Source organism: Lagopus muta, chromosome 3 (assembly GCF_023343835.1).
Source record: "Lagopus muta isolate bLagMut1 chromosome 3, bLagMut1 primary, whole genome shotgun sequence".
In the NCBI taxonomy this organism is placed as follows: domain Eukaryota; kingdom Metazoa; phylum Chordata; class Aves; order Galliformes; family Phasianidae; genus Lagopus; species Lagopus muta.
The window spans coordinates 90,822,538-90,842,078 of NC_064435.1; the positions used below are offsets into that span (position 1 = coordinate 90,822,538).

Sequence of the window (19,541 nt, forward strand, 5' to 3'; positions counted from 1 at the left end):
GAGCAGGAAAACCCATAGATCTGTTCTAACACAGAAGCATGTGCTTCCCCTGTACTTTCCCTCACTGTCTTGGAAACAAAAGGGCTGATATTTCAACTTTCTGCCTACCCACTGTTGTATGTTCATATCAGTTCATGCCCCTGACTAAGCAATTCACATTCTAAGAATGACTGTTACTATATTAGATATAACAGTAAAGCACATAAGCCATTTTTAAAGTACTGAATGAGAAAAACCACATGAAGCTTTCTGAAAATTGACCTTTGTGAATAATTTATTACTGCTTCCTTGAGGAAGTACTTGTGAGAAGAATGAAAATACGAAATAGCAGGACTATTCCTACTTCCTTCTTCACAGTATTGTAAATACAACAGATATCTTACTCTGTCTTCTAAATTAAATATAATCTTTGTTATTCTGGGAACTCTATTTTGAGAATAGTTTGGCATTCCCAAGGTGCATCTGTGCTGTCAGTTCTGAAAAATTACTCATCTGGTTCCTACTGGATTGTGCTGACATTGTACCCTATACACCACAGACCTCATTCATTTCTCCCTGACTGGTCCTGTGGGCACAGCTGCAAGTTTCTAAATAGTGAAGGAACGTGGTTCCTAAAAGCCAAAGGCCCTTCCACTTTGAAATCACTTAGCTGAGTCCCAGCACTGCCTTGTTCCAGCCTTAACTAAAGATCTCCACTTCATTCTTCCTCTTGGATGTCTCAAAGACGTAACAGAATTCAGTATTTTAAGCCATGAGTTTAATTCTAAGTACACATTTATGAATGCAGATGGCCTGGAGACGTGCAGTAAACTTCAACATTGAGTTAACGTACCTGGTGCAACGACTGGTTTGCAGCCAGCAGCAGAAAGCTGGGGACATTTAACAAAGGCACACTCTGTGTGAAAGCCATAGTCTGAGAGCACACCTACAGCCTGGCAGGGCCCATAATAGTCAACGGCCACGCGGTCAGAATAGGCAGCGCACACACTGCTGTAGGTTTCCCCATTATGTCCACATACAGGTTCTACTGATTTGCAGAATGGCTGAAACACACAGAAATGCTTTGAAGATCAATTTATTCATGCTACCAGCAAAAAGCATTGTTAACATTAGGTAAATCAAAATACATGGGTATTTATGGCCAATACATTCAGATAAAAACAAACAAATCTAGAGTGAGGAGTATCTGCCAGTTTGGGAACAGGTAATAAGCACAAAAAATAATTGAAGAAAAATACTTGAAGGTGACAGAAGAATCTAAGTTAGAATCTGAGAAATGTGCAGTAAGACACATTTGGGGAAGAAGAATTTTAGTTCTGTGCTAATAATGACTGTAATTTCATTTAATTTATTAAATGTATTTATTTCTATCACTTACTCATCTCCATGTGGTTTTTTTACGTTCTTAGAATGTAGTATTTCTAACACATTATTTGAAAAGCTACGTGTCTACATTTATTTCAAGGGAATAAAAGTCTATTACTACATACCTCTGGGGAAAAATACATATGATTGAGACCTTTGTAAAAAAATAAATGTATTTATTGTGTCCATTTTTTCCTCACAGAAGCACATGCAGCATCACTTGATTCAAATACGCCTCAAAATAACAGAAAATTGTAACATTCCTTCCATCTGGCCTTCGCAGATACGTTTGTTCAGCATTTTCAGGAAGGCAAAAGCCAACAAACTTAACCTTCTGAATACAGGCAAAAGCAAATGGAATCAGTGACTCTTCACAGGCTCATTTCAGATTCATCTCCATTGTTTGAGAAAAATCTAGAGACAACCAGCCTACAAATGGTAAAGCCAGCAACTCTGGAAAGAGGAGCTCCTAGCCTGTCTGCAGAGCAATAGAAACAGCCCATCTGCCAACACTGCAGGGAATGGTGGGGCTGAAGATCTCATTAATTCTGTTCCTTAAGAGGGATTAATGTGAAGAACGATCAAATACAGACTGTCTAAAGAAAATAGTACAAAATCAAACAAAAGGCTAATGACTTCCCACAGAAAGCCTTTTACTGCCAAGATGGGAGTGAGCCTGAGCCTCAAACTCCCAATATCAGCATAGTGAAAATTAACACGCGAGTGAAATTGTTCCAAAATATTCTGAAAAAAATAGATCTACTACAAAAGAAACACAATGAAGCAATAATTTTCACTTAGAAAAAGTTCAACTTGGTGTTATTTGGGATTCCTACCCAAGGAACTGCTTTAATTAAAGCTTGCGTTGGAGTGTGTTTGCAGCAGAAGACTTAATACAAGCATCAGAGGATTTCCCCTAAGAAAGGAGAAGCAAAGCTTTCGGTTGGTTTTGAGATGTCTGTCTCAAACACCTCCACACTTAAAATCCCAGATATCATTTGGTGCATTCTTATACTAGTCAAAATTAGTTTTAAAGGATCACTATCGATGTAAACATTTTCTAAATGATAAAAGCAGGATCCTGTACAATCGAAATAAAAGAACAGAGGTTTAATATTCATTTCTTTACGTATTCCTTACCTGGCATGGTCCTCGATAGGCCAGATTTTTTCCTTTTTGGTACAGAATGCACACATTACTGTATTCCACGCCGTCCGTGTCACAAACAGGATCCTGTGTCTGGTCACAGTTTAATTGCCTTGGCACACATTCATGTTGGCTACATTCAAACTTTCCAAAACTAGTCAAGCAAACTTGTTTCTTTGGAATGCATCTAAAGAAAGTTACAGTCACAAGTTTATCAAAATGTTTCCAAGTACTCGGTGGAAACATTGTCAATAAGGACTTCTCCAGTGCTTTAGAGCTAACTGTGGTTAAGCAAGACTACAGGAAATGCATGTGATAAAACATCCTGAATAACCAGTTATAAACTTGGTACACACCTGAAAACGATCCACAAAACATTTAGTCAATGTATGTGCACACAGCTATAGTTCTGTAAAATTTTATCTTCCATCAAATATTTTTCAATGGATTTTTGAAAAAGTCTTCAAAAAACTTCTTCTTACTCCCAAACCTCACTTTGTAAAGGTGTATTGAAGGAAAACTGGATCAAACACCAAAACAGTGAACTGCAAGGGAAAATGATTCTATTGCAGAGGTCTAACCGATGCTGAGAGAACAGTGACAACAAAAGATGACAGGGGGCCAATTGCAAGCATGCAATTTGATTCCAGCTTTGTAGGTTTGGTGTGCTGCATCACATCCAATCCTGGGGATGACTAAAAATAAACAAAAAATCAGTACTAACAATCTCCTTTTTAGCCTATCACCCCTGTCAAGGTTCACAGACAAGTCAAGAGCAGTAAACACCAGAAGTGCTTTTCCTGTTGTATTAAATGCATACCTTCCATGGTCTCATCTCTGAAACATTTGTCATGTCTGGCAAGATATCCTCTACTAGATACAAGACAACCAAGGGGATTTGAAAAATAGACCAATGGAAGTCCAAATTGCTTTTCCAACAATCTCCTTTCTCTACAAATTACAGTGATCACATACAGTGCCCCCTTACTCTTCCTCAGCGTTGCTGTCTTAAGCATTATTTATAAAAGGAAAGACTCAGAAATTCTGATTCAAACGCTTTAAAAATACTAATGGAACATAAAGTTTTAAATACATTCTAAGCACTTGAGAAATGCTTTAAAATGAAGTTTCACATGCTCAGTTATGTTTTCAGACATACCCAGAATAACCTGTTGTGTACAGTCTTAAATAAGTTGAAGTTCTAAGCAAATGATTATTCTGTAAATCTGAAAAGAAGCCAACTCAATACTTTCCAGATTAAAAATATGTAAGTTAAAGAATGCATGCCAACAATGCAGCTTTAAAATTTGTAGTCTCAATACCTCAACTTCTATTACAGCTGCAAAACAATACTGTTTTGTCTGCAGTTTTCTGCTTTTAAATATATAGGGAAAAAAATGTTTTCATCATTTGTCATGAAAGCAAAGTATTACACAACCTCTTATGGTAGTTTTCTTTCCAAATAGAAAATTTACCATTCCAAATGCACAAGACTGAGAAAATGAAGAACTCTGTCTGAAGACAGAGACTAAAAGTAAAAGCCATGGACTTTGATATCTTGAAGAATGTTCAGACTTTGTCCTGCCACTGGTGTCAGTTTTTGTTACATTTCTCTATGCAGATTTTTCTCTTACATGAAAAAAAATCCAGAGAGTGTACAGAGATGGTTTTCACAAGCCAACAATGAAATTCTGTCAGAAAAACTTAAAACCTTCCAGAGTTACAGATATTTTCCAACTTCAGAAATTAAAAACACAGATCATTAACTGAATAAGCAGCAATGAATTAAAATTTTCAATTCAGGCTAATTTTCTTTGGTGTTAGAAGAAATTATGAATCAGAGTAATTAAATGTCCAACAAACTTTTTTCTCCCTTTTTTTAGAACTACACATGAACACTGTCTTGTGTCTAGAACTGAGATGTAAGAAATATAAATGATACAGCACTGTATGCAGAGAACCAAGAATTGGCAGGTATTACAGTCCATTGCTATGGTAAGTGAATGAATTAGTATGTAAAAAGAGACTACTGTTATCAAACTATTCCAAAGCAAACCATTGCTACACAATAGACGTTCACCAAAGAAAAAGGTCTGTTTGCCTTTTAAGCAGATGTCAAAGCGTAAGAGTATCTTGGTTTTACCTTTGATTTTTACTACAAGGGTTAGGGTTACAAGGATCCTTGGAAATACACGATCCAAATTCAAACTGATTGTCTTGGAGGCCAACACATCTAGCGATACATGCACTTGGGTACGTGCGCCCATTCTGACCACACACTGGTACAAACTGATCTACACAGTTACATGGCAAACCTGCAAAAGCAACACAGAGCAAGGGTATGGTTCACACTTATTTTCTCAGATGAAAAATATACTCAAGGTCACTAAGTCATCCTAACATCCAGGAAATGTGTAGACGTACTGTTCCCTTCAACCTCACGGCTGATGGCTGTTAGCAATTAATTAAGCAATGCTGTGGCACATACACAGTTACGTGTGGTAGGAAAGGAAGTCTGTGTTCTACCCACTTCCTCATTCTACTCAACTTTCTTTATCGTTTCCACAAACTCCTTGTCTGTCACTCCCAGTGGCATTGTCCTGTCTGCCTATTTCCACAGACCACCTGAGGTTTAATTTCCCTGTACTGATTTAAAAATTAAAATATTTTTTTTAAGAAAGCGTTTTCTTCCAGAAGTGCAGGTTGGACATTAAAAAATAAACAGTTGAAAGAATATCTTTATACTGAATCATTCCATAGAAAGAATTTAGAAGCTAATCCTTACTCTAAGAACAAAGAACTTACAGTTTCTGTTGTTTATTACCTGTAAACTTCCGACGTTCATCTTCTGAACTGTGCTCAGTTAAGCACTGACGTGTGGAACATATCAAGTTCCCAGCAAAACATGAACAGACATTGCAGTCTATATTAAAAGATGTCCCATGGCCTTAATAACAAAAATAATTAAGTAAATGTATCCGATTAATACAAGCATACCAGAAAACAGTAAGCACAGATAAATGTTTTAATTATTGTTACCTTAATTTCAGTTTCTTTCAGAACTGCAATTTCTGTCTCGTTTGTGTGCTTCTATCCTTAGTGCGTTACTTTTTGTCAAGAGGCAAAATGTATGAAAGTAACCATGCCCCACGAAAATCAGGCAATTTTCTCTAATCCCTTTTCAGAGGGTTCAGTTTAAAGATTACAATTCTTGAAAAATAATAATCTAGCACAAGTGAAATCCTCAGCACTTGAGCAATTTGGAAGAGATACTCCAAGGCAAATGACAGCTGACCAACAGAGACTGGAAGAAGAAAGCACCTGTAGCATAAGAAGCTGTTTAAAACACAGAACTAGACAAGAAAGAAGGATTTTTTGCAGCAGTTTCCAAGAAAAGTTTCCAAGATTTGGAGCATACACTAAACAGAATATTTTCTTACGTGATTCTATAGAATTCAAAAAGTAACTGACTTTCAATCTGTTTGAAAGCTTTCAGAGACTGTTAGCTTCCATGATCAAAGGCAGAACTCAGTAGATAACAGGCTGGACTATTTGATAGACTGACTGGATTTGTGAATTGGTGAGAGGGGAAATGTCTTTAAATAAAAAGAGGGGAGATACAGATGTTATGTGGAATTTTTTCACTCAGAGGATGGTGAGGTGCTGGTCCAGGCTGCCCAGAGAAGCTGTGGATGCCCCATCCCTGGGGGAGTTCAAAGCCAGGTTGGATCCCTGGGCAGCCTCATCAAGTGAATGGCAACTCTGCCCATGGCAGGGGAGTAGGAACTAGGTGATCTGTAGGGGCCAGTCCAACCTGAGTCATTGTATGATTCTGTGATTCTATGATGTCACATTGTGGAGGTTAAAATACCTTATTGACTGAGAGCTCTGTGAGAAATATACCAGGGAAAGCAAGCTATTCAGTTGCTATGGTAACATGAGTGATTAAGTGCAAACATAGAAGGAAAAAAAGTAAAGTCCGACAAAACAAAGATTTAACAACTGCTTTCAGCACATGAAAGTTCAAAGTCCCTGAATATTTTACAGCAGATTTACACAAAGTATCACTAGTTTTGTATCTGCAGATCGATGCATACTGGTTTAAACCTCAGCACCAAGCGTGTTTAAAGCAAAGAAATTTGTTCTACTGTGTTTGCTTCATCCCTGCTGCCTACTGACTCTCCTCAGATCATTTCCTTGACAAAGCTCTCATGAGCAAGTTCTGCTATCAGAAAAGAAGCCAGGTGCTATGGAGTACTATAAAATACAGGGCATGTGAAGGAAGTCAGTGACCTTTTGGTTGAAAAATGGCACACTAAGAACAACTTACAAAGAACTTTCATTACTTTAGTCAGACTTTATTTGGTACTGACTTAAATAATGCAACTCCAGCATATAAAAGTATTAAACAAGTGTTACATATGAGGAAGCAGGTATTAATCGCTGTATCTTCTGACAAACTTTGCATTCTATTCCTCTGATCTTCATATGCAACTCAAATTTCATTACTTAAGGAAAAGGTGCTCTGTAAAGATATAATTACCATTCTGATACTTACTTTTTTTTTGTCCTCCAACAATGCATGATTTTTGGAGGTCAACACAATGCATTTCTACACAATTTTCTAGCAATCCAGTGTGTCCACAGGTGCAAATCTTGTAACAACCAACATCACCAGCTGAGGATGGAACCTGAATAAGTGTACCTTGACGGACAATAAAATCCGAGGCTTCTCCCAGTTTGCAGCCTGTATACAAAGACAAATTTAACCAAAAATATATTTAAAATTTGAACTGGAGTGCCACTACGAAAACCACTACTGTTTGATTTGTTTAAAAGAAAAAGAAAAAAAAGCCAAAGCAGTTTTTCTCTACCCTTCCCTCATTACGGCAACAAGTAGGAGAAATGGAAGATAACTGAGGCAGTGTCATGAAGTACTTGCAGAAACACCACTTAAGATAAAAAGACTCATAGTTTCAACATCTGTCAAGTAACCCTTATGTTCCACAGTTGTTTAGAAGTAGGAGACATACGTGATGTGGCAAATTCCACATTCTCTGTCACCTCCTCTAGTAAAAGTGCTGCTGCTGCAAGCAATTCAGGTTAAATATCAGTGCTTCTCACTCTCACTCACTCAAACCACGCTTTTAAGCAGTTACCAAATGCCAGCTTTCCTCTTTGCTTCAAGATCCACAGGTGATGCCTCATATCGCTCAGTGATACCTTCTGATTGAAAGGGGGCAAAAGAATTTCAGCAAGCACTGTTGATGTCTAAGGTAGAACAAAGAAGGGGCCGTAGAATCTGGACACAGTATGATCTCCTACCTCTTTTTGCAGATTCAAACCTTATCACCATCACATATCATCACCATCAAAGCCTACTATTCCGAAGTTAGATAACAAGCTCATTCTACATAGGCATTCTCTCAAAATCAGTTCAAGTTAAAGCTCAGTATAGAAGTTAGACAACTCCTATGTTCAAAAAAGTAGCCGCCAAATGGCCATGAATTCCTTTCTAGTAAGATGCAGCTACGTTATCACTCATCCAAAGAGCAGCAAAAATGCAGTCAATTGTGTACTTTTGCATCTCCAGTCTTCATCTTTAATAAGAAGTACCATTGGCCTTATGTGGAAGGACAAAACAGCAATACAATATTCATTACTTGTGTCTTTGTTGTTTCCCAAACTCAGTGTCACTTTCCTCAAAAGTACAAGCCTACAGATTTTGTAGAGACATGGAGTTCATTTGCCTTGGAGTTTTGATACTTGGAGCTTTCCCGACTCAATAAGCTTATAGGGTAAAGATGCTTCATCACTGCTGCAAGCTTGAACAGTAGAGAGAAAGAAGGACAGGCAAATAAATTGCATCCATGCCACTTTCTTCTCAAGTCCTGGAACTCTGAATCTTGTGAAGTAAAAGACTGTAGAAACAAGGAAGCTCTTACGCAAAAGTATTCACTTGGGCTGAACTACTTGCCTTTGAGCCACTAGAGAGAGATCAAGATGTTGTTCTGGTCAGTGGTGGATTTGGGACAACTCCACATAAGATACCATCTTGAACTTCAATGTAATATCAGAATTGCTGTGCCAGGGCAAGTGCACATCCTTCATCCTCCTGCATTTGATCAGATTCTCAGAGCTCTCAGAATGTTGTTCCAAGGCTGACAGCCAAATTTTCATTAATTTCAAGGCAAGAGACAATGTGCACTTATTTGACCAATGAGGAAAATTATATGGATATGGCTAACAAACACAGGGTAATACGCTATTGTGTTTGGAGCTGCAGTGAACTGAAGTGTATTTTTCAGTACTGTATGCTTGTAATTTTAAATAGCGGGCAGGATGGCTAGAGATCATGTATGGATATTTATTTCTTCTGAAGAAAAAGTAATTAACAGTATTTTTAAATTAAATGTTACATTTTAGTCAAGAATAACAATACAAAAATAAGAACCAAGAAGATCTGCAAAGCGTGCTACAGGTTTTGAACAGATAATTATGATAATAGTTCTTGTGGGATATCAGCAATTCATTTTAAAGCTTTCATAAATTTTTCAGTAAAATTTTTACCACCAAAATTTAGGCAAACAGAAGTTCAAACCCTTACCTGGTACACACAGATAGGGAAGGCACAATTCTCCAGACTGACATCCTTTTCTATTTACTTCACACAACTGATTAGCTGCACATGGATTTGGATTACATGGATGAGTAACATCTTCCACAATGTTTCCTAAAGAACTTGGACCTGAAAGCAAAGTATACAGCATCTACAATGATTTAAATGAGGTTAATTTATCTACAGGAAAACATGGCATTTGTTACAGACAGTAAAACCTTATTTTTGAACACTATTAGATCTTTTTTATATATAACTTTTAATTATACTTGTAAAACCCTGACATGACGACGTGGTTTGTCAAGTTTAGTACTCAATCATGGAAGTACTGACCCAAGTGATTCTTCACAAGCAAAATACAATTCCTTATCTTGTTTCTCTAAGATTTTCCTCTAAATGACAAAAGGACAAACTGACAATGACTGCTAGTTCAATCAAGAAAATTCTTATGGTCAGTAATTAAGGAATTATTGGTTTGAAGTAGACTTTATGTTGTACCAAGTCTGGTATCACTGATAAAGTTTTATTCTTTATTTATTTATTTATATTCTTCAGAATTAAATTCACTAGTAATACTCTCCAATTCTCCTATTACAAGAAAGGGAAGAAAACAAAGCAACTAAATGGAAAGAACCACCCAAAGCTTTAATACACCATCTCTCTGGAATCAGTTTAGAAGTTTAGCAATACTTTCAGCTGTAGCTTTAACCAAAATTTTACAAAGCTCCAATTTTGTACAAGAATTCTTTTTATTTGAAAGAAATAACACATGATTAAAAGTAGTGATAAGCACTCAAAGCACGTTGGTTTTCTAATTTGTTGTTTACATATGTCAGTACTTACTCAGGTATGTATCCAAAGGAATGCAGTTCTCCAAGTCATCTGTTGGAGACAAGAGCTCACAAATACTTTCAGCTGAGTGGCCTTCAGGGAATTTATTATGATCTCCACATTTCTTTAGTATTTCCACACAATCTGATCTGCAGGTGAATAAACAAAAAGAACTTCATGAACACCACTTAAAAAAGAAAAGGTCTTGTATTACTATTCTCTTCCTCTAATTCCTGCTGCCTCACAGCAGAGGAATGGATATACTTCACACACACACACACACACACACACACACACACACACGCATGCTCTTTTGGGCTTGGTGAGCTTTGTTTGTTTTCTGTGACTTCATTTGCAAGTATCTTTCAAGATCCAGCATTTCCTTGGGTTCAACTTATGGGTTGAAATCACATCTCACTACTGGTACATATTAACTGGTTTCTCTTCTACCTGGTCATGTATTTCAAATTTTGTTTTTCCTTTAAAACATGTGTTTTCCAGAGTTGTCTGTCATTTGAAAATAGATCCACAAATGAAAAAAAAAAAAAAGAGAGAGTTTCATAGATAAGAGTTAAAAAACCAAACAAACACAAAAAACAACAAACAATCAATTTTCAACACCTATCCATTTCATTTGGAGGCAAGCATCTTCAATTTGCAGTGATGGAACACTGCAAAGAAAAACTTTCCAGGGATGAAGCAACTATGAAAGCTTATACTCCCTCTGTGTTTGCTCTGCCATGTTTTCCTAACAGCAGTCATACACAATTCTATGGTAATTTTTCAGTTCTCATTAAAATCCTTAGCAAAACCTCTGTTTTTTTTTTCTTGGTACTTACTTGCAGATAATACTTCCTCTAGATTTGCTGTGGCAAGGTTTAATCTGCAGTGAGCAGGCAATTGCCTTCCACATTTCTGGTTGGCATTTATTAATATCAAGAACAGGAATATTTATAAATGGCATCTTAATACTCCCTTTTTCCCAAAGCTTCATGTCATTCATGGCTCCTTGGTCTGACTGCGAATTGCAGCTTCTGAAAAGTTCTGTTGGTCTTAAAAAAAAAATTAAGAAATTGCAGGTATACAAGAGAAAGAAAACAGCACACATTTTACCTTTCACTATATGAATTCTACAGCTTTGAAATGGCTTGCCTTTCGTAGCATAAAATACAGGAATCCTTTCCACAGTTAAGCATGACCAAAACCAGTTTAATTTCTGTCTTTAAGAAAAATAGTCTCTTGAAGGCTCAAGGCCAAAATGCCTTCTTCACTTCCCTCTCAGATCACGCATCATTCATATTTTTCTTACCTGAAGAAAACTGACATATTGAGCAAACATTTAAATGCACTGAAAATCTGCTGGAACGTTTTGTGGCAAATCACTAATGCAAGTTGATTTAATTTTTGCCCGGGCTGCATTTATCACATTTACTATTCAGTATATAGTGGCTGTATGACCACAGAGTGGCACGGTGATGTATTTCAAAGAAAAGCCAGAAATCCCTGCCAGCTAAATGATAAAATGTCAAAAGTACTTTTGAAACTGAAACATGACTTAACTAGTAACCTCGCAATGACTAATTCAGGCAGCACTTAAAATTATACATTTAGTCCTATAGAGAATAAAACCACACAAACAGCTCTAAAAGAAAAGGAATTTTGAAAGAAAATTAACACTCTCAGGAAAATGTTATTAAGTAGCATATAAACTTGAGAATTCTTTAACTTATTTATAATGCATAATATTATAATATTGCAGCAAATATGGTTTATTTGCCTATATATTAAGACAGAGGAATATACTGCTAATATATGATGGCATTTTACAAACTCGTGAGTTTATTCTAATGTTCTAAACAATAACTAATTTTACAATATCTGAAAGCTAAATATAATCAAGCCTGAAAAACATATTTTTTAATCAAAGCACAAAGATTATTTTTTAAAATATCCAGTGTCTCTCTCCTACCTGTTATTAAAATTAGTGCAGTAAGAAAGATTTCTACAGCCCAGCTGACAAGGTTCTCGTACATCTGCTAAACAGGTCAACATGGAAACTTCAACTGCATTATACTCACAAAAGCGATCAAATTCTTGCCAACTCTGTGAACTGCCCCAGCTCGTGCTATAAAGCTTAGTGCAGAGCTCCCTGGGAGGGAAAGAAAAGTAAAATCAAGTGAAAAGAACAGCAGTTGTTCAGCTATAGCAGAGCCTGTAGTCTCCTTGCTGATTACAACAGCCTGCACTGACTAGAAATTTGTGGTAGTGCCAATACGTTCTGCAGGAGTATCCAAATGTGTTCTAAGCAAATAGCCACTTCCCAATGGGTTCAGTTTTGCTTAAGAATGTTAGCAAAACTTTACACCACTAAGACTGAAAGACTTCAGAATATAAAACATTCAACATAAATGTAATACCTGGAGCCTGAACTTTGATAGATAATAAATCTAGTTAACACAACAATAAACAATTTCTAATCCCACCCTTTATCTTCAGATCACACCTATTCGTGTTACAGAAAAGACTAGCAAGCAAAATGCATTTCTTCCTTTGCCATGATATTTGAAACAAGTGCAAGTGTTTAAGATTTGTCTAGTGTTAACAACACTCAGGGCCCCTTTGTTCACAGCAATATCCCATAAACTACGACTGTCCTCACCAAATGAAGGTATGGTACTTTGTTATAATGTTAAAGTCTATTGCACATTGAAAACATTAAGAAAGGATCAATTTTGAAGAAATGATTATTACAGCAAGCAACTAAAAGTTACTGTATTAATTGCCCTGTGCTACAGCATTCTACATAATAACGTAATTCTAGGGCTACACTACAAAATGGACCATAAAGCAGGAGGTCTGCTGCTCTGCTAATGAAAACTTACACATAAAAGAAAGCAACAGCTCAGAACTAAATTTCACATTGTCAAACTGATGAATTTAAAATGTAGCAATTATCTTTTCAAAGTGGATGGACAATCACTCTGAACTAAAAAGGGCCCAATAGCAATTATTTGCAAGAATGCTGTTCATTGTCATCAGCATCTTGATAAAATCTCTTCAGCTTACTTCAATACTAGTATTACCACAAGTAAGGTATAGCTTTCATTAATTTCAGTGTGTCTGCTACATTCTGCCAGTGCTAAAAATGAGAAGTTTGATTTTTCCAATGGAACAGTTTTTGTTTTTGTTCTTAAGTAAACATGACACTCATGAGACTACCTAACCCTATTTTGCTTCCACGAATTCACAGAACTCATTATTCAGATGTACACAGTTAGATTTGGGTAAAGGCCTGACATAAAACAACTTCTGAAGCCTTTCCACAATTGGAGAGGAAGGTAGAGAGATACCGACCTACATGTGGAAGAGTTTGCTTTAGAACAGCAATGAAGTTTTGCTCCATCGAGGCCTGTTGAAGGTGGAGGGTGCACAGTGACTCCTGGGTGAACAGACCTTGAACTCTCAAGAAAACATTGCCAAAGTGGATCCTGAGGAAGAGGCATCGTTTTGCAGCCTTCTATAAGTCCATCAACAATTTCAAGCTCTGTTTTCATTGACATTAGAATTCTTTTACAAGCAGTCTGACATGCATAGTCTTCTGCTCTATCACAACAGTACAAACCTGTTTAAGAAATAACAGTTAATTCTCAAGCATACAGCAACAACCAAGAAACATGACATAAAAGCCCTCACAGAAAAAGTGTTATAGGGCACTTTTCTTTCCTTCTAAAAAAATTAGTTAGTTAGTTAGTTGGGAGGTGAAATGAGAAAAATAGCAGCATCATTACCCCAGCATTTAAGAGAGCAGACATCAAACTTAGTTAGCTGAGTGCCCTCGGAATTTGCTTTTGAAGACTTCATAGTCCCATGAGAGACTGTCACTTTTTAAGAACTCCCTTTACAAAACATGGGAGCAGGCAATCTCACTGTGTGACAAGCCAAGCAAACAGGGCGCTAGACTAACTTAGCTGAACAGGGAACTCCTCCTGGAACTCAAGCTCAAGAAAGTCTATCATCTCCCTAAACAAGGTCAGGCCATACAGGAAAATGACAGAAGTGCAGTTTGCATTTTCAGGAAGAAAACGTAGACAGTCAAAGCTCAATCAGAATTAAAGCTAGCCAGTGATTTTTCAGATAGCAACAAAGGGGATTTGAGTATGCCAATAGCAAGAAGACGTCTATGGAAAATATTGGACCATTACTAGATGAAACCAATCCCTTGATAAATAGGAATTACAAAATGCAGAAACATTCAGTGTCCTTTTTGCTTCTGTCTATAATATTAATGATGGGCTCCTGAGTTCCCCAAGTCCATTGAGCTAGACGACCTAACTGGGGGAGAAGCAACTTTCTCTCCATTTGTGGATGCCAGAAGTGTAAGGAACCACTTAGGTCAGCTCAGCATTTGTAAGTCCACTGGGCCTTATGAAATTTAACCTGGGTTACGGAGTATGCTATCAGATGTTCTAGATGGATAAATCAGCTCAACAGCAGGGCTCGAAGTGTTGTAATAAGTGGGGCTGGCAGCCAGTCACTAGTGCAGTTCCCTAGAGCTCAACCTTGGGGTCAGTTCTGTTCAACACATTTTACAGATCGCCTGTGGATGCAGGAGTTGAACACATCCTTAGTAAATTAGATGATGCTACTAAACTGGGAGGTGCTTGTGACTCAAGATTGAGGAGGAAGAGGCTTTGCAAAGGAATCTAGAAAGACTGGTGCAATACTGGGAAATTTAAGAAGAACAAATATCAGACTTGGGACAGAGTAATGCTAGATGCAGGTACAGACTGGGAATTAAGTGCATTAAACACAGCACAGTCACCCAGTCAAAACAGGTGATTACCCCACTGTGTTCAGCACTGATACAATCTCACCTTGAACACTGTGCAGTCCTGGACTCTACAATATAAAAAGGATACTAAGATACTTGATTGCATCCTGAGGAAGGCAACAGAAATGGTGAAGTACCTGCAAGGCATGCCCTATGAAGAGAGGTTGAGGGTACTGAGCTTCTTAAGCTTGGACAGAAGAAGACTGAGGGCTGACCTCATTGCCCTCTTGTGGAGGAGGAAGTAGAGAAAGGTGCTTGACTTTTCTCCCTGGTATCTAGTAACAAGATACGTGGGAATGGCTAAACTTGTGTGAGGACAGGTTCAGAGTTGACATTAGGAAAAACTTATTTAAAAACAGAGTAATTAGATGCTGGAACAGTCTTTCTAGATAACTGGTTGATGTCTTGTGCCTGTACATGTTAAAAAGACGTTTGAATAATGCTCTTAATGATAACCTTTAACTTTGAGTCAGTCCTGCAGTAGTATGATGATTTTTGTAGGTCCCTTCCAACTAAAGCTATTTTCTATTGCATTTCTATTCTATTCTATTTCAGATAACACTGCTTCTTGGAAATGCAAACAAGAAAAACAGGAACCAGTACGGAGAATAAAATAATAATAATAATAATGGTAATAATAATAATAACAACAACAACCAAGTGCACCTATAAATAAAACAGACATTGTATAAATTAATATAATTACATATTACTAACAAGTGTGTTAATATAGTTTATAGAATAAACAATATTCAATAATATGATGACTGCTCCAAAAGTAATACCTCCAATGCTATTATTTTGGCCCATGGTCAGAGGTTTACGTTGGTGGTATGGCAGTAGAGGTTGAACCCTTCCACTGATGTTCTACTACATTTTGTTGCTGTGCAACAGATGGCAGAGAGGGCCAGTCTGACAAAATGCTGTCTGACAAGGAAGCGTGTACAATGCAAAGTGTACAGAATAGGTGCGGGGAAAAAAAAGGCACCCATTGATGTTCATCAGTGCTTGCTGAACATTTCTGGAGACCAAAGAGTGAGGTGAGCCCAGTGAGGTGGTGAGTGGTGTGTTTCAGCAGTGACAACAACAGTAGTTCGTCTCCATGGATGCACATTTTTACAAGCTTGGCATGAAGGCTCCTGTTCGGTGAAAATGCACACCTCATGGTGGTGACTATGTTGTAAACAGTGGTTTGAAATAAATTGCAGGTATTGCTTTCAGAGCACCCTACACACATTTTTAGAGGAAAAACGTTCATAAAAGAATTTTTATACTTACTATCTGTAGGATTTCTCATTGGATAGGATTGCGTGTAGTTGTTCACACAGTGTATCAGCTGAGGGCTAATTGATGCACAGTAATTTTCAACTGCTTTTATTTGTGAAGGACCAGGAGAGGAGTCTGTCCGAAAAATTGCTTGACAATATTCTCGACAGTTTGTATGATGACCTGCATAACTGCAACAGATTGACCCCACTGGGGAAAAAGAAAGACAAAGAAAAATCCATGGTTTCCTACACAGGGGAACAAAGATGTGACCATGTCTGTACCCCAAATAATGATGCACAAGATACTACTTGAAAAAAAAAACAACGCAGAAAAAGCAACACAGAAGACCAAATTATCTTCAGCAAAATAATCTGTCTACAGAATGCATGGGAATATCTGTAATTAGTCAAAGCACATTTTCTGGTTCCCACCTATCTTGAATTCACATTTAAATCATTAATAAGCCAGCTGAATTATATCCTCAGATATTTTGCTCCTATTTAATGTAACTAATCTTTCTCTATAACTGAATTATTAGACAGATAAAAATGGTAAACAAATAAATATGAAACCAGTATCTCAAAACTCATTTAAACCAAATAAGAGAGAGCTTGAATCATTGCGATTCACACATTTTTGCCATGTGTGCCCCAGCTGTGGGCAGGATTGCCAACCACTAAATTCTATTATTGGAATTAATTCTGAGACATCGAGTTCTCTGTGCCCAGCTATTTCATTTTCTATAGACAGAAATCAGACAACATAGCACTTGCGTGGCACAAGACTTCAAACATATCTGCTTTATTTTGTTAAAAAAAAACCCAAACATATACAGATACATAAATTAAAAACTGATAGCAATTATGCAAACAGCCCAATCTTCTTACCACTTGAGCAAAAAAAATTATACATTTGCCTAGCCCTTCTGTGGAACCAAATCCATGTGATTTGCGTACATGTTCGCCTACAGAATTTCTTGCATTTCAGAGGAAGAGTTGTTAGCTTATAAAGGAAAACTAAAAACAAAAAAAGCAAAAAACTATTCATTACATACTTACTTTCATTTCTGTTAATACAACTAAAGAGAGCATTCTGAAATCAAAACAAAAATAGCATTACAAGCCTGAAAACTTCCAAATAAACATTTAGGTGTCCGCTCATTTCCAATGTTTTTGTTCAACTAGTTCAGTTTAACTGGAACAAATAAGAATGCTAAACAAAAGCCCTGAATGAAAGAAATGGAAAGATCAAGTATCACCTAAGCACTGTGAACAATACTAGTGAAGTGCATTCAAGCAAAAGGATGATTTTTCTACATTTCTAGACTACCTTCAAAAGAACATGTCAGAATAGGATATACCAACACGTTTTTGCATGACAATTTTAAAGGATATCTGTGGAAGGAAAACAAAACAAAACAAAACAAAACTTTGCATATGCACATGTGCAAACAGAAAATTTCAAGAATCTCAGCAATATACCTTAAAATCTAACACATGCTATCAATGCCATTGAATTACAGTCACCAAATAGTACACCTGGGGGATACTCAACATGTTAAACTGCAGAAGAAGGAGGCAAACACACACATCCAATTGGTTGGTTTCAGAGGGCTCTATAATGCACGGGACGACTGACTGACAGACTGCATAGTGAACTCCTGCCCAAAGTAACCACTGTCTTCCCCACATTTCTTCATCAAGCACTGCATATAAGCTTTCTGGAACTCAATGGAAAGGTGAAGTTCTGAGGCTGAAGTTCTAAAATACAGTCGCCAGTTATAAAAGATGAAAATTACACGATTCTGAAAAAGAAATGTGAAGCCTTTCTACACTTGCAAGGTTATCAGAAGTGACCAAGACCATTAACATAAAGACAATATAATCCACATCTTCATAAACTTCCTGATCTCCTCCATTTCTCCTATCACCATCTAACAGGATTTCTGTTAGGAGAAATCGAAATTCCCTCAGTAGCATCTAAAATTTGTTTACTCAGAAGACTTCACGATCCTTTCCTCAGCTGGATTTTCTACAGCTGAATCTTCTGATTGTGGGAACCCCCCCTGCACTGCAAAACAAAGCACAAAGATGCCACGTGGCTACAAGTCAAAAAGCAGCATGCTGAGGTCTTCCATTATCCATTATGGCCAGAGGGCAGCAGCTGTCACTTTCTCTTTGGCAAACAGTAAATAAGTATATAAAATTTTCTTGAGATTCTTCCTCTACATTATTTCCTCATATTTACCACATTGCAGAGAAGTGGGTATCCCCAATTATGGTTTTTTTGTTGTTGTTTTGTTTTTTCAAAAATCTGTACTGCTATAAATGGATCAAAATGTTACATTTTCTTCACTTAATTATATTTAAACATTCTATTAGAAATCACCCCGATTTTTCTTTTTCTCTCAGAGATTGTTTACAGTGCAGGACTTTGTTTTTCCAATTCAAATTCTCTTTCTGCTTTGTTCCCAGAGATCATTTGAGTCAATCTGATTTGGCATTATATCCTTATTTACTCCCCTGAATCCTGGTCTGGGAAGTACTACAGAACAAAGTAAAGTCAATATCAAAGTAACCAGTCCTCCCCTGTGGCTAACTCATAAAAATACAAATAACTGCAACTTCTGAATGCTGATGATTTCCTTTCAAGCAGCGTGCTCACGTTTGGTTGTGCTTAACAGGGAAAGGTAAATGTAGAACATATTTCCTCCCACAAGAGCAGAACAAACAGGCAGTCTCACATTTACTGGACAGATTCAGCGCAGGCAAGTATACAACCTACAACTTCTGTACCCCTCTTCCTTATCTACTCACCTTCAGAGACACCTTAACTCCTGATACTGAAACCTTAAGCCCTAATCTCTTGTTTTGTTGGTATGTTACTCATTATTCACATTTATTTCACTAAAAAACACTGCAGAATTCTACAAACCTACTTTCCCCTTTTTAAACGTTTTTCCTAATTAAAGCTTTGTATGTACCCAAGTAAAAAGGATTTTCTTTAATGTTGTTCTCTACTTTCAAAGCTATCTACATAGCTATCTTCTGTTGTTCACTTAAAAGCAAGAACTCTCAGTACACAGATTGGCTCTCTACACATGAACTAGCATCCCCAAGTAGACAGTTCTGATGAAAATCTGAAAAGCCACAAGAAACATTTACAGTACCAAATGATGGATGGTTGATGTTTTAACATAGATTTGAAAAGCCTCAAGTCTTAAAGTTTCAGTTTGTATCATGTCATTGATGATTTGATTTTATTCAAATTGAAGTCACGAGCACCAACTCATCAGCTAATCTTTATGTTGTGTCAAACATAGTCCTATAATAATCCTGTTTTCTACAGCGTCATAAGGAAATAATCTTTTGGATAATTTATTCTTGGCTGGTGAATTAAGTTGACAGTCAAATGTAGGATCTTAAAGAAAATACCTCCAATACTGTAGTGAGCAGAGTGGCTTTCTTCTATTAACAGTCA

General features: G+C 37.0%; 1 protein-coding gene across 2 annotated transcripts in view; it reads right to left on the reverse strand.

Annotated features, from left to right (window-relative positions):
- Nucleotides 1-19,541, reverse strand: part of RECK (reversion inducing cysteine rich protein with kazal motifs) — a 71,429-nt gene that overhangs the window by 14,952 nt on the left and 36,936 nt on the right. For both annotated transcript variants that reach the window (XM_048940719.1, XM_048940718.1), the window contains 12 exons: nucleotides 17,120-17,153; nucleotides 16,071-16,268; nucleotides 13,316-13,583; nucleotides 11,931-12,110; nucleotides 10,801-11,013; nucleotides 9,974-10,110; nucleotides 9,119-9,259; nucleotides 7,070-7,258; nucleotides 5,336-5,458; nucleotides 4,655-4,826; nucleotides 2,506-2,698; nucleotides 833-1,043 (listed from right to left, as the gene is read on the reverse strand). In XM_048940719.1, the coding sequence (XP_048796676.1) occupies nucleotides 833-1,043; nucleotides 2,506-2,698; nucleotides 4,655-4,826; nucleotides 5,336-5,458; nucleotides 7,070-7,258; nucleotides 9,119-9,259; nucleotides 9,974-10,110; nucleotides 10,801-11,013; nucleotides 11,931-12,110; nucleotides 13,316-13,583; nucleotides 16,071-16,268; nucleotides 17,120-17,153 (2,059 nt within the window). The remainder of the gene's footprint in view (nucleotides 1-832; nucleotides 1,044-2,505; nucleotides 2,699-4,654; nucleotides 4,827-5,335; nucleotides 5,459-7,069; nucleotides 7,259-9,118; nucleotides 9,260-9,973; nucleotides 10,111-10,800; nucleotides 11,014-11,930; nucleotides 12,111-13,315; nucleotides 13,584-16,070; nucleotides 16,269-17,119; nucleotides 17,154-19,541) is intronic.